The sequence below is a fragment of the Drosophila miranda genome, chromosome XR (genome assembly GCF_003369915.1).
Source record: "Drosophila miranda strain MSH22 chromosome XR, D.miranda_PacBio2.1, whole genome shotgun sequence".
Lineage (NCBI taxonomy): Eukaryota > Metazoa > Arthropoda > Insecta > Diptera > Drosophilidae > Drosophila > Drosophila miranda.
In genome coordinates this window covers 3,235,754-3,250,081 of record NC_046674.1, presented here as the reverse complement: position 1 = coordinate 3,250,081, position 14,328 = coordinate 3,235,754, and the positions used below count along the sequence as shown (strand labels likewise).

General features: G+C 44.0%; 4 protein-coding genes across 6 annotated transcripts; 2 read left to right on the top strand and 2 right to left on the bottom strand.

Annotated features, from left to right (window-relative positions):
* Window positions 1-1,191: 1,191 nt before the first annotated feature.
* Window positions 1,192-2,722, bottom strand: LOC108153296 (probable deoxyhypusine synthase). 2 transcript variants are annotated; one of them, XM_017283184.2, is made up of 2 exons: window positions 2,447-2,722; window positions 1,192-2,392 (listed from the first exon to the last, which is right to left on the bottom strand). In XM_017283184.2, exons 1-2 carry the CDS (start codon window positions 2,636-2,638, stop codon window positions 1,487-1,489), a joined length of 1,098 nt encoding a protein of 365 aa, XP_017138673.1. In that variant the 5' UTR covers window positions 2,639-2,722; the 3' UTR covers window positions 1,192-1,486. The 2 variants fall into 2 exon arrangements, with proteins under 2 accessions (XP_017138673.1, XP_017138674.1); XM_017283185.2 differs by having other exon boundaries at window positions 1,192-2,381; window positions 2,447-2,642.
* An 816-nt stretch (window positions 2,723-3,538) lies between these two features.
* LOC108152462 (nedd8-conjugating enzyme UbcE2M) lies at window positions 3,539-4,799 on the top strand. Its single transcript, XM_017281827.2, has 4 exons — window positions 3,539-3,752; window positions 3,810-4,025; window positions 4,107-4,408; window positions 4,485-4,799. Exons 2-4 carry the CDS (start codon window positions 3,920-3,922, stop codon window positions 4,626-4,628), a joined length of 552 nt encoding a protein of 183 aa, XP_017137316.1. The 5' UTR covers window positions 3,539-3,752; window positions 3,810-3,919; the 3' UTR covers window positions 4,629-4,799.
* LOC108152461 (mediator of RNA polymerase II transcription subunit 24) lies at window positions 4,484-10,638 on the bottom strand. Of its 2 annotated transcripts, XM_033386350.1 has the most exons (7): window positions 10,394-10,636; window positions 8,014-8,100; window positions 7,794-7,951; window positions 6,891-7,730; window positions 6,463-6,823; window positions 5,589-6,406; window positions 4,484-5,520 (listed from the first exon to the last, which is right to left on the bottom strand). In XM_033386350.1, exons 1-7 carry the CDS (start codon window positions 10,481-10,483, stop codon window positions 4,896-4,898), a joined length of 2,979 nt encoding a protein of 992 aa, XP_033242241.1. In that variant the 5' UTR covers window positions 10,484-10,636; the 3' UTR covers window positions 4,484-4,895. The 2 variants fall into 2 exon arrangements, with proteins under 2 accessions (XP_033242241.1, XP_033242242.1); XM_033386351.1 differs by lacking the exon at window positions 8,014-8,100 and having other exon boundaries at window positions 10,394-10,638.
* Window positions 10,639-11,813: 1,175 nt separating this feature from the next.
* On the top strand, window positions 11,814-13,124 carry LOC117186482 (WD repeat domain phosphoinositide-interacting protein 1-like). Its single transcript, XM_033387361.1, has 4 exons — window positions 11,814-11,845; window positions 11,900-12,091; window positions 12,157-12,284; window positions 12,393-13,124. Exons 1-4 carry the CDS (start codon window positions 11,814-11,816, stop codon window positions 12,620-12,622), a joined length of 582 nt encoding a protein of 193 aa, XP_033243252.1. The 3' UTR covers window positions 12,623-13,124.
* Window positions 13,125-14,328: the final 1,204 nt, after the last annotated feature.

The following is a 14,328-nucleotide window of genomic DNA, read 5'->3' as shown; positions in this document are numbered from 1 at the left end:
AAACGACTTGCAGCAACAGCTTTGTTCGTAATTAGTTTTTAAGTGAGAGTTTGTTGAAGAGGGACAGCCAATGTGTGTGTGTGTGTGGATGCAGTTAAGAACTTTCTTAGCAGTGGTCGTCTGCCGATAATGGTCCTCTGTCTGCAATTGATTCCCCTGCCAGATAACATAAATTTGTGTTAATCGATGACCAAAGTTATGCAGAGTGCAGAAGCACAAGTGCAACTAAAACTGTATCCTGTATATACATTTCAGAAATTTGATAGAACACACATTGGTTGCTATATTATATGCTCGCACACCCTGTGCCCCACGTTCATTTAAAATGGAGGGTAAAAAACCGGGAAAAAACTTCCAAGCAGTTGTGAAAAAGTTGCCAAAAAATTTCTCCTCCTTCCCTTGCGTCTGCTGCATGAAAATCGCTGAAATATGTAGCACCCACTGTCGATGCAATTGGCAGAGGGGGGACAGGACAGTACAGTGGCAGGGCCAGAGGCACAGAGAGAACAAAAAAGAAAGTGTGCGAAAAAAAGTTTCCCCCTTGGCTTTAATGATGCGCACAGACACCAGTCAAAGTTCCAGGCCATACTATATAGAGGAGAAAAAAAAAAGGGGAAAGATTTGAGTAAGTGACGGGGAAGCCCAGCCAAACTCTTACATTAGTGGTCACAAAATAAACGACTAATTTTATGGGCTCATGCGACTGCATTGTTTGGTCCTCCAACAATTTCCGAACCGACCATCAAGCGCAAGACTACAAATGCAAAGTCGCGGTGGTAAAGCATTTATGTGTACCGCCAGTCCAAACAATTAAGGACACACCAGACGATAAAGTAAACATCTGCGACCACAATCTTACTGCTGATTGTGGACACGGGCAAACAAAAGTTGCATTTTAGCGGCACTCTACAAACTATCCGGCCCCTACATAACAAATTATTACCCACTAGAGTCTAAAATGAAAGGCTTCTTGTCTTTATCACATTCTGCAACATCTCCAACGACGCTTAATGGTTTTCTCCTGCTGCCAATGACAACTTTGCTTGGGACGGTTTACTTCTGGAGTGAAGCACCTTGCCAGGCTCCACGTGAATCTGGCAAGGACGTCTGGAAAGGATTTCAAACTTTCAAAAAACTAGGCTGAAAACGCCCGATCTACCGTGAAAGATCGCTGATGAAGAAGAGTGGTGGTGATGGTGTTTTCCGGTACAGTTTTAATTTAATGCATTTTTAAATTTAATTTTAATGTTTCACAGATGTATGCATAATTCATGTAACGAATCGTCCGATGTTGGTCCAGAGGGGGCTTTTTACTCGCGCAAGCCAGACGGTACAGTGGAAAATATAAATGGCCTCTGGCTTGTACGCTGCGCCCCACAGATATATTGGCAATTTAAGTGTTACTTGGCGGGTGGGCGCAGGACACAAGTTACAAGTTAATAAGTTACATACGTGTCCATTACTTTTTCCCTACATAAACATTTATTTACACTGGGGGAGAGTCAACATTTTTCTTGAAAAAATGCCGCTTGGCAAAGGTTTCGGCCACAATGAGGGGGAAGACCAAACTGGCCTCGGCGTACACCTTAACAGGCGTAGCATCTTTGCGTATCTTACCCCAAGATATTGCCTCGTCTGGACGGGCGCCACTGTCGCTGCCATCGAATTCCGAAGCGGTGTTGATGAACACCGAGAAGTCGGCGCCATTTCGCATCAAATTTGCATTGCAGATGTGATGCTTGGTGACACCGCCACCCACGATGATCATGCCACTGTTGACGGCCTTGACGGACATTGTGTTGAGGCGTCGCAGATCGGAGATTATATCCACGACCAGGCCAGGCTGACGGAACGAGTGGAAGTACATCATATCACCAAGACTGCCATCTGTTAGTGCCGGACAGAAGACGGGAATTTGATTCTTGGCTGTCCAGTAGTAGATCGACCTGGGATCCGCAATCCTTTCGCCCAGTCGATTGATGATGCGAGATGGAGACCACACCTTGCCCTTGGCGCGCTGCTCTTCGAGCATTTCATCGAGCAGTGGCATTAACCAGTCCTCAAACTTGCAGTAATTGTCGTTGGGGACCAGCAGATTGCCAATGCGATTGATTCCCCGGTCGCGCAACTCCCGTCCGTTGAGGTCGAAGGAACCCATGAATGTGGGGGCAAGGCATTTTATGAAATCCTCCTCCACGCCACCAGCGGTGGTTACAATGCAGTCGATCATCCGATGCTCGGCAAGGAAACGTATCGTCTCTCTCATTCCGGACGATACCAGGTTGGAGGTGTAGCCCAAAAATATAGTGCAATTGCTCCGACGCCGAATGAAGTCGTCTGATTCATGGAGGTCCTCCTGCTCTGCATCCAGCGGTTGAGCCCTGCAATCAAGCTGTCAGTGTTTAGTGCTTGAGTTGTCGACTGTCAGGGATTCAATTGCGCTCACCATTTTATTAATCTCTTGCATAGCCAGGCAGAGATTTGTGGCTTGGAATCCGGTGTTTTTATATGATTCAAAGAGCTTGCTGTAATCAACGCCCTGGTTGAAATCATAGCCCTGAACCTGGGGAGTGCCCTCAGGAATGCGCTCGCTACGCTTCAGCACAGCATCTTCGGCTATTTCTGGTCTTTCTGACATCGCTTAGGTAAAAGATTAAATTCAAACAAATTGTATTGCAAATTCAACATGTGCCGTTGCTAGTGCCAGACCTCGTTTATTGTCGCTTACCAACACATCGAAGCTATCGAACTACATATTTTGTTGGTATATTTCCCTTTCTATATCACACACCTTGCAACTTGTTGGACTTGCGCCGATTGTATCGGTAAGCTGATCAATATATATTTGTTATTTATGAACGTGGTAGATAACATCACTTACCATACATCGAACATGACGTCCCATGATGGTGTCCCATCTGTGAAAGACCATTAGTTGTTAGCTATAGCTTCAAAAATTACGCTATTCATTGGCTTACCAATGTTTTGTTTTGTTTAATTTTAAACCTTTTATCGATTACAGTATTTAATTGCTGATTGTCTTGCCACCACGTCTAACTCACACACCTTGAAATTTGTATACTTTTCATAGTATTTTCCAGTATTTTCCAGTATTTTTTAAGACGCGCTATGAACTCACTTCGATGTGCTAATCCAATCATGTAAAAATCGTGTAGAAATTACATTTAGAAACATGGGTCAGGCCACATCGAATACTAACTCGTGAGCGGCATCGAACTTCTGATCGTTTGCCATCAAAATCATTTCAAAATGAGGATAGCGGAGGTTTTTCACACTAGCGCTTCCATGGGGCTTGTATGAAAAAAAAACGGCCAAGTTTGTCAGCAAACTTACACATTTCCCCTTCAGGTGTCTCCTTTAATAATTACATACAATTGTAGTTAATTTGTAGCAAATTAGTAGTTAGAGTGTCGTTACCATGTAAAAGAAATTATTTTTCTGGAAATTGTAGTTGATCTTTTTTGTTTAAGCCTTATTCAATAAATAATTATATAAAATTGAGAACATAAATCTAGCTAGTCTTGTGTGAAATTAATTAGTTTATCAGAAAAAAATATATTTTTAATGCTGAGAGTGCTAGCTAGCTAGTAAAAGTAGACAGAATATCAAAATCAAGGAATATCGTTTCCTCATCCAATAATTTCCTTTGATTCAGATGTCTAGCAAACGAAGTAAAGAAAGCAAGCACTCCACTTCGAAGTGATTTTTTTCACATCAAATTTAAATTTACGGTAGGCTAATAATATTACACGCCGCACATTGCAAAATTAAAAATGAACCCAATTTAGGACGGAAACGCAAGCAGACAAAGCGCTGAAATAACCCGCGAATCATCCGCAGTAGAAACGCCAGCGAAGACGAGGACGCCAATCATAGCAGCCAACAAAAATATAGAAAAATGATTAAACTCTTTACGCTGAAGCAACAAAAGAAAGACGGCGAACAAAAAGGGAGCGGTGGCCAGCAGAAGAAAGCATCGGCTGCCCAACTGCGCATACAAAAAGGTACGGGTGCTGTTTGGTTTAATTGTTTTTTTGTTCACTTCCTCATACAGATTTTCTTGCTCTTGCTTCTTTTGGACACAGATATTAGCGAAATGAACCTGCCCAAGACTTGCGTGACTGAATTTCCGGATGCCGATGACTTGCTCAACTTCAAATTGATCATTTCGCCCGACGAAGGGTTCTACAGAGATGGGCGCTTTGTGTTCAACTTCCGCGTGGGATCCAACTACCCGCACGAGCCCCCAAAAGTGAAATGTGCAACGCAGGTCTACCATCCGAACATTGATCTCGAGGGCAATGTGTGTTTGAATATATTGCGCGAAGACTGGAACCCAGTGCTGACCATTAATTCGATAGTCTATGGCTTGCAGTTTCTTTTTTTGGTTTGTAATTTGAAACAAAATCCTCAACTCAAAAAATCCTATTTGTATGCACTCGAATGCAATGCTCTTATTTCAGGAACCCAATCCTGAGGATCCACTTAACAAGGAGGCCGCCGATGTCCTTCAGAGCAATCGTCGCCAGTTCGAGTACAATGTGAAGAAGGCGATGCGCGGCGGTTGTGTGGGCGAGACCTACTTCGAGTGCTGTCTCCTCAAGTGATATAGGAAATCAAACAGTCTTTTTAATTTAAGCCTGCCTCCGCATTAGGAAGGATGATGTTCATCATGAAGACGAACAGCAGAGCAGATGAATGGCAGCGGACAACAGAATCAACCAATTATTGTAATAAAAGAAAGAAAAACCACTGCGTACACGAAGAAGAAAACAACAGTCGAGTCGAGTCATCGATATCTATTTTTTTTAATACAATTAATTATTCAATTTAACACTTTCGCCCCCCTTCAGTCTCCTTAATCCTTACTCCCTTCATAGGTGTATGCTGTGCCTGGCCATCTGCATGTTCCGCCACAAGCAGAGATCGGCAACCGCCGCCTGTCGCCCGCCTTGCACATGTAAATCGTAGAGCCTGCTTATAAGACCCACGCGTATGTCCTCGGTGGGCAGGACCTTGAGCAGTTGCTGCACTAGATTTGCTGGCAGCAGGCGGAGCACAGGCGCCACTCGCTCTCCCCCGCACTCCACCAGCAACGAAATGAACTGATAGACAAATACGGCCTTGGGCGACAGCTCATCGCCGCTTACAAATTGTAGAAATACACTGAAAATATGCTGAATACTCGACTGTAGTGGCTCCTTCAGGGTCTGGGGCGTTGCCCGCAGCTCAGTGCTGGATGATGGAGAGGCCAAACGTGGTCTTGCCAAGCCTCCAGCGTTATCTGTAAAGTCGTTGGAGTTCTCACTGCCATCGCCAATGACTTTGCGCACCTTTGCTACATTGGTGGCCTGGTCCTCCTCATCATTGGAACGTGAACGTTTCTTCAGGCCACTGAAGGATGAGGAGGCCACACCGCTGCGAGTCTCCAGACAGGAGATGACACAGTAGACGCACAGACGCGCAAGAACCAATGACTGCGGCTCATTAATGTCCTCTCTGCAAAAAATTTGGAAGGCAAATTAAGCAATGGGCTCCACTCCATATTTGTTGAGCAATTCGCTTACCCCTGGCGACGAAGCATAAGAGGAGGCACCACATACTGTAGTAGCGCCTCGGTGCCCTTCTCAATGTCCAGATGCATGACGGCAAACACAATGTCCATGGTTTTGGACATGTCCCGAATGTATTTGCAGGTGAGCAGCTGCTCGACCAGCTGCGTGGCCAACCACGCAGCACCACCGGCCAGGAGCAGTGACTCCAGGGTCTGGACCGCACGCACGGGCAGATGACCCGCCTCGGCCACGGTTTTCCACACCTCACGGAACTGTTCGATGAGCGGCGAGTGGGAGATGAGGCGGGACTTGGTGCTGGGGGCGGGATGGACATCGTGTTGCATTTTCTTTATGATCGGATAGGACAAGGCCAGTCGCTCCTTGGCATATTCCTGACTGGACAACTCCTCGCTAGTGAGGGGGGCCAGGAACTGCTGGATCATGTTGAGGGGCTTCAGCAGCTCCGTCTCCCGCACCGAATACATGTAGGCGCAGAGAAAGCTGGTTGCGCAGACGGAGAAGCTGAAGAGACGTCGCTTTATGTTGTCCAAAATGCTCTTCACGTCCGCCGACGAGAGGGTCTCTTGCTCCCAGGCAATCAGCACATGATGCAGCACTCCTGGCAGATTCAGGCAGGTCTCTTGCCAGCTCAAAGAGCACGGCTTCAGTTGTGCCGCCTCCGGCTTGCTCAGGCTGAGTAGCAGCTCATCCACCATGCTGTCATCGCAGAGCGCCAATATCTGGCGCGGATTCTTAAGCTTGTTTCGCTCCACCATGCACTCTCTCACCCACTTCTCAAAGAAGGAGTCCCCGCGGTCGGACAGTACCACCTGAAATAAAGGAAACTCAATAAATATATCCTAAATTTTCACCGAGTATTCATTACATCTGAGCCATAGGTCTGCACGATACTTGTTAGCATCAGAAAGGAGACATCAAACAGTGTGGAGCGCGTGACACAGAGCTTGCCGAGCTCCGCAGGAACCGGCTTGGAGTTCTCATTGCACTGAATCAGCCGAGAGACAAACGTCTTCAGGCGTCCGTCCACAGTGGCCACCGACAGGATCAACTCGAAGCTGTTCCCCACCGGCACCTGGCACAGAACATTCACCATGTCCTGCACTTTATTCGTGCACAGGGTCTTCAGCACACCCGAGAGGGGAACCTCTGCGCGTTTGATGAAGATTATGTTGGAAGGCGTCTGCTGGCCATTGTCGCACTTTTTAAGCAGCAGCGAGGCAGCTTCTCTGCAGACGATAATTCGTTATTAGAAAACATTCTTCGGGAGAAAAATCTTGCATCGAGAAATCTTACCGCTGGCTGGCAAACTTTTTCACATGCACATCGTTTACAAGCTGCTGTTTGGTCCAGTCATTGAGCAAGAATTCAATCATATTGCACGAGCATTTGGTGTCCATAAAGTCGAGCAGTAGATTATCCTGAATGAGCAGCTCCAAGGCCTCCACTAGCTCTGGTATATAATCAGAAGGGGGCGGCTGCTCTCCGGGCAAACGCTGCAGGGCATGCAATTGTTTGATAATATGCGGCATCTTGAAGAACATAAATGCCCCCCACATGGTGTCCGGACTTGTGTCGGACACATTGCTCAGGGTGAGGAAACCCGCTCTTATAATCTCGTAGAACAGACGTGTATTTGTGTAGCGCTTCAGGCGCTGTAGCATTTGCAACTCAGCCACGTAGTAGCTGGTCTCCTTGCAAGGTATAAGCAGCACCTCCACGGCCAGCAGAGGTTGGATACAGTAGGAGATCTTCTCTGCCGGCAGCACATTCAGCTTTTGCAAATCCAAATGTGAGACATCAATGTAGGCGAACTGTTGCAGCTGCTGCTCCACTCCGGGGGAGCTGAGAGTGAAATTGGAGTTGGTGAGGGATCCCTTGATGGCCGCATACTTGTCCCGTATCTTTCCGTGGCACTCGAACTCCTCGCGAGAGCCCACATAGAGCATGGAAAGCATGAACTGATGCTGGCTAATCCGATCAATAATTACACAGGTCTGGTCCAGCATATACGACTGCTCGGCGCTTATCTCCCCGTACAGCTCATAGTGCTGGACCGTGCGGGCAAAGATCTGGAGCAGCCAGTAGATCAGCTGGACCACAGCGCCCGGCAGCACAGCCTCCTCCGATTTGATGCTTCAAAGCACAGTTGATTCGATTAGAGGGATTATTGATAACAGATTAGAGAGAGATACTCACCGACAGGTCACACCATCCACAATGCTAACTAGAAACTCCAGCAGCGATGTGATGCAGTAGACACGCTCCAGTTTATCATATCTGGCTATGCAGCGGAGCACTGCGGCATGCGAGACGAGGTGGGCACACAACGAGTGCTTCAGGTAGTTGAGTACCAGCTGAGAGGACAAAAATCATAATGGTTTAAGTTAAGGTCAAATATCAAGGAGGTAACACTCACTGGATTGGCTGTGGAGCCAATCAGCGCCTGCTGCATGAGGCAATCGGCCAAATTGTACACATCTCCACTGACGCCTCGGGGCAAAACCTGAAAATCGGAGGCACAATATTTATTAAATTATAAAACATCTATCTATGCCTTTCCTGTCAAGGCTTCATAGGGATTCCGGCCGAATCTCCAAACCAATCAGTGCTATCCTAACTATTGTAAAACTGACATCGTAAAAAAATCAAGTCAGCTTATTTCTGGTCTATTTATTCTGAATTTTGGCAAGAATATGTCCCGCTTAAGTCCCGAGCAACCGCGCGCTTCTGCTAAGACGAACCACACATAGGCCGTTATACATAGGCTGCTGTCCCCTGAAAGCTGAGAGAGGGTACGCCGCGTACCAATTTAAACAACCCAAGACATTTTACTATCCAGATCGTAAACAAGAAGCGGTACGTAAGAGTGGCGTTACCACTGAACAAGCGCAACGTCAGCTCGAAGATGGCGGCAAGCCAAAGGACTTTTACTACAAGGTCCTAGGCGTCGGCAAGTACGCTACCAGCAAGGAAATACGCAACGCCTACTTGATGCTAGCCAAGCGCTATCATCCCGACAAAATGGGGTCGGGGAGGTCCCTGAACCACTTTCAGGAGATCTCCAATGCCTATCATATTCTGACAGATGAAAACAAACGGCTGGAGTACGATCAACTGGGGGGTGTCAAGGACGAGAAGGCGTTCCTCGAGCAAGCAACTGTGAATCCGACGATCTTGGGGCAAAAGCTGGACGAGGCTAAGAAACTTCAGGCGGAGACAGACGCAAACGATGGTGAGCTGTCGTGTCAATGTGTCCTTGCAACCCCTTGATTAAATAGTAGTCTCCCCTCCCGTATAGAAATCAATAATCTGAAGCAGCTGAATGTCAAGAGCTTTGAATTGAGTCTTAGCTTCGAAGAAGCCGCCAATGGGTGCAAGAAGCGCGTGGACATACGCTACCTGCGGAAGTGTGGCAAGTGCGGCGGCAAGTCGCAGTTGATGACGCATCGTGATGTCGGGAAGGAGCCATGCCGACGCTGCAATGGCGCAGGCAAGGTGACCAAGCGGACGGTGACCTTTACGGCCGAAAAGACATGTGAACACTGTAAAGGAAAGGGATTCATCAACCGCCGCGACTGCGAGCCGTGTGGCAACCGCGGTTTCATAGCATCCGGTGTCGAGGTGCTGGTTAAGGTACCGCCTGGATCTAAGGACGGCGATGTTATCACCATCCAAAACCCGAATACCCAAGAACGTGTTAATTATCGCCTGGTGGTCGAACGCAGCGGCTACTTTCGCCGAGATGGCCTTGATGCGGCCACAGGCTCGTGGAGGCCGCGAACATTGAAACTGCCGCCTAAAATGGCTTGCGATATAGTTATCAGCTTGTCACTATGAACATCAAGGCCATCTCGGCGGACGAGGCTAAGAAACTTCAGGCGGAGACAGACGCAAACGATGGTGAGCTAGATTAAATAGTAGTCTCCCCTCCCGTATAGAAATCAATAATCTGAAGCAGCTGAATGGCAAGAGCTTTGAATTGAGTCTTAGCTTCGAAGAAGCCGCCAGTGGGTGCAAGAAGCGCGTGGACATACGCTACCTGCGGAAGTGTGGCAAGTGCGGCGGCAAGTCGCAGTTGATGACGCATCGTGAAGGAGCCATGCCGACGCTGCAATGGCGCAGGCAAGGTGACCAAGCGGACGGTGACCTTTACGGCCGAAAAGACATGTGAACACTGTAAAGGAAAGGGATTCATCAACCGCCGCGACTGCGAGCCGTGTGGCAACCGCGGTTTCATAGCATTCGGTGTCGAGGTGCTGGTTAAGGTACCGCCTGGATCTAAGGACCGCGATGTTATCACCATCCAAAACCCGAATACCCAAGAACGTGTTAATTATCGCCTGGTGGTCGAACGCAGCGACTACTTTCGCCGATATGGCCTTGATGTCCATAGTGACAAGCTGATAACTATATCGCAAGCCATTTTAGGCGGCAGTTTCACTGTTCGCGGCCTCCACGAGCCTGTGGAAATACGCGTTGACCCAGGAACGCAGACAAATAGTGAGATAATAATCAAGAGCAAGGGCATACGCTGCGAGAATGGAGTGGGCAACCACGTAGTAACTTTGAAAGTTTTTATACCTACAAAACTTTCAATGAAGCAGCGTCTTCTGTTCCTGAGTTTAGCCCAGGCAGAAGATCCCATTTTCGAGAGCAAAACCTCAAAAACAAATAGCATAGCGCTTCAAAACTAATCTTGTTAAATTTTCTGTTAAATTACTCTGTCAATTACTCTGTTAAATAATGTTTAAATTAAGTATGCATTTCAAACGACAAACTATTTGATTGTTGCTTGCCTTCTTTATGTTGATGCCCCATTGAGAGTCCGACCAGCGTTCTCGCCACGCCACATAGATGAGCTGAAGGATTTTGTTGTTCTCCTTCATATCCCTCGCTCAAACTCCACTCTCCTTCCGTGATGCAGTCACTTCTTTATTTTAAATTTTTAAGTAACTAAATTTTGTTACTTTTCAGTTGTTTTCTTTTTTTTAGAGCACCGCACCGTAGTAGTGCTGCCAGATTTTGAGAGTCCCCATAAGCTAGATTGAAGAAAAAAATAAGCTAGAACAAGCTAAAAATTAAAAACAAATAGTTTAAAAATAAGCTAACCATAAAAACACATCAAAATCATAGATACTTTAATTTTGACGATATACTTTTTTTTATTTATATTTATTTTTTAAGTAATGACATGCATTTTTCCACTTCACAACAAATCGCAGTCTCGTGCTCCTCTGGTTTTTGAGGACTTTTTAATAAAAGGTATTTTGTTAGTTCATGCTTGCATTGGACGCAATATGTTTTTTAGCGACAGCATGCTGCCGTAATTCGCACAACTTGGACCCAATTTTTGCTTTATAAAAGCAGCTGTACGATTTTGTCTGGTCAGTTGGCACGTTGCGTAGACACTCCATAAATTCATCAAAATTTAACCAGAAATTGTGGAAATATTGATTATAAGACACTTTCGGCATTTTCTCTTATGTAAATGTGCAAACATGTGCAATACTGTGGTATGACTAAACTTTATCAACGAAAGATTACTATACATTTATACACAAAATTGGATGATATACCAATATAAGAACTATTTCTTGTTTTTTATTGAATTTTATGATTTTCCCGCTAAAAATTAACAAATATTTCAATAAAATCAAAAAACAAATTTTGCTGTACTAATTATTTTAAGCCAAAATAAGCTAAATGAACCTTTGAATAAGCTAGATTTCAAGCTATAAGCATTTCAAATATTTTTCGAGCTATTTGGTTTTAAAATAAGCCAAATCTAGCTTAAAATAAGCGAAAATGGCAACACCGCACCGTAGAGGTGTAAACAGTGTAACCGCGGAATTATCGATCAAATATACCGTCCAACCCTCAGAAATATACCAAAACATACCGCCTCATTTTCAAAATATACCGTAAATATACTGACGAATTCAAGTTCTACTTTACATATTCCTCGTTTTTGATATTCCGTCGAATATTACTAGCTATATAGAACATTTAGCCATGCCCACATAATTTATACGATTAATGAATCAATTTTCTACTTGATTGGATTAATTTAAGTACATGCTTTTATTGGATTTTTATATAACGTTGAAAATGAAAATTAATAGGTTGATGAAATTGACAAAATATACCATTATATACCGAAATACCGTAAATATACCGTCGGTTTTGACGTCAAAATATACCGCACAGTGCTGGATAATGGTTAGAGCTGAGTCGGGTTCTTTGGCGCCGTAAAGTGAATTTAAATTCAATAAGCATTAATTTAAATAATTTATTGAATACAGACCGAAGCAAAAGCTCGTCCTTGGCTGGACACATCGGTCATCGGTTAGATTGTTAAGCAAAACGGTCACCAGCTACCTGCCAACGCAGGTGACCGATGTGTTCAGCCAAGGACGAGCTTTTGCTTCGGTCTCACTGCCCGAGGCAGGAGTGCGTCGCATGTGCGCCATTACCACGATACAAAAACAGCTCAGGTGAAAGAAAAGCATGGCCTATCATGGTTTGGCATTATCAAATCAATTGTTTACGATTTTTGCAGACTCTTGATTGCCTCGCAGGATGGTTATCTGTATGTATATTCCATACCATCTATCGAGGGTGCCGAGTGCCAGTTGATCAAGCGACACGATCTACGTTTGGAAGATCATTATGCCATGGATATTAAAGGTGCTTAAAACAGTTTGCAATTTGCACACAAATCCACAAAAACCCACACATCCTAACCGACACAAACAATCGAAACAAATTCTCTAGTTGATTCACCTCAAACTCTAGGCCTGAACAGTGGCGTAAGCATCGGCGGTGCTGCTGGCGTTCCCCCCAGTGGTGCTGGTGCTGGTGCTAGTGGAAGTGCTGATGGAAAATCGACTGCCACTGACAAGCCAGGTGGCAGCAGCTCCACAAGTGGCGGTGGCGGTGCCAGCGGAAGTGGAAGCGCTGGGGCTAGCTACGCCTCGGCCGTAAAGGGTGACGAACCAGTGGGTGGAGGACCTTCATCCACCTAGATGCAAATTCAATTCGCGAACAACCAGAGAAATAGATCAGAAACCATAACAACAAACTCACTCCTCAAAGTACTACGGACGATGATGCTAAAGTGATTGCAATTTGGAGCTCATGCAGCTGGCGACGATGAAGATTGGGCGACGGTAGTAGCCTCTGTGTGGCGTCAAGCATATTTAAGTAAAGAAATAAATAGGTCATAGACTTAATTTAGCTTTTAATGTTATCAATGGCGACCGCTTCCTTGTTTTTTACCAGCAAAAAGGGACACCACTCGCGTGTCGCGTTTCTCCTTTTTTTTTTTAAACCCATTATAAATACAAGCAATGCTTAGTTGTTAAGCCCCCGTCCCGTTCGTGGCGCTGCCTTTGGAATAGGAAAATGCTTTTTGTCATACACTCTTAAGTTAGTTGTTAATTAATAATTTAAAACGATTTATAAATTTGCTTTCATAATTGAATTGATTTGCCCTGCTTTTTACAAATAAACGGCCTTTGCAAATTAGTTTTATTTTGCTGCCCTGCTTTAATTCCCTAAAAAATCCACCGAAATCCATATAAATTTAAACTTATTGCCTAGCTACTGTTTAGTCGAATCAAAAAAAATCTTACACTAAGCGCACGTCGTCACTACACACATTCAGTAATACATTTTCAATTTAAATCAAACATTTGCAAAACAAACAAAAAAAGGAGTGAACAAATTTGAGTGTGGAATGGAGGAACAATTTTAGGCATATATAAATAGTATTTTGTACAAAGTCAAATATTTTAGAAAATAATATTTAAAAACTGTTTACAAAGGAAACTCATATGCAACTTTATTGTATTCAATAAATTATTTAAATTAATGCTTATTGAATTTAAATTCACTTTACGGCGCCAAAGAACCCGACTCAGCTCTAACCATTATCCAGCACTGTGCGGTATATTTTGACGTCAAAACCGACGGTATATTTACGGTATTTCGGTATATAATGGTATATTTTGTCAATTTCATCAACCTATTAAATTTCATTTTCAACGTTATATAAAAATCCAATAAAAGCATGTACTTAAATTAAACCAATCAAGTAGAAAATTGATTCATTAATCGTATAAAATTATGTGGGCATGGCTAAATGTTCTATATAGCTAGTAATATTCGACGGAATATCAAAAACGAGGAATATGTAAAGTAGAACTTGAATTCGTCAGTATATTTACGGTATATTTTGAAAATGAGGCGGTATGTTTTGGTATATTTCTGAGGGTTGGACGGTATATTTTATCGATAAATCCGCGGTCACACTGTTTACACCTCTACGGTGCGGTGTTGCCATTTTCGCTTATTTTAAGCTAGATTTGGCTTATTTTAAAACCAAATAGCTCGAAAAATATTTGAAATGCTTATAGCTTGAAATCTAGCTTATTCAAAGGTTCATTTAGCTTATTTTGGCTTAAAATAATTAGTACAGCAAAATTTGTTTTTTGATTTTATTGAAATATTTGTTAATTTTTAGCGGGAAAATCATAAAATTCAATAAAAAACAAGAAATAGATCTTATATTGGTATATCATCCAATTTTGTGTATAAATGTATAGTAATCTTTCGTTGATAAAGTTTAGTCATACCACAGTATTGCACATGTTTGCACATTTACATAAGAGAAAATGCCGAAAGTGTCTTATAATCAATATTTCCACAATTTCTGGTTAAATTTTGATGA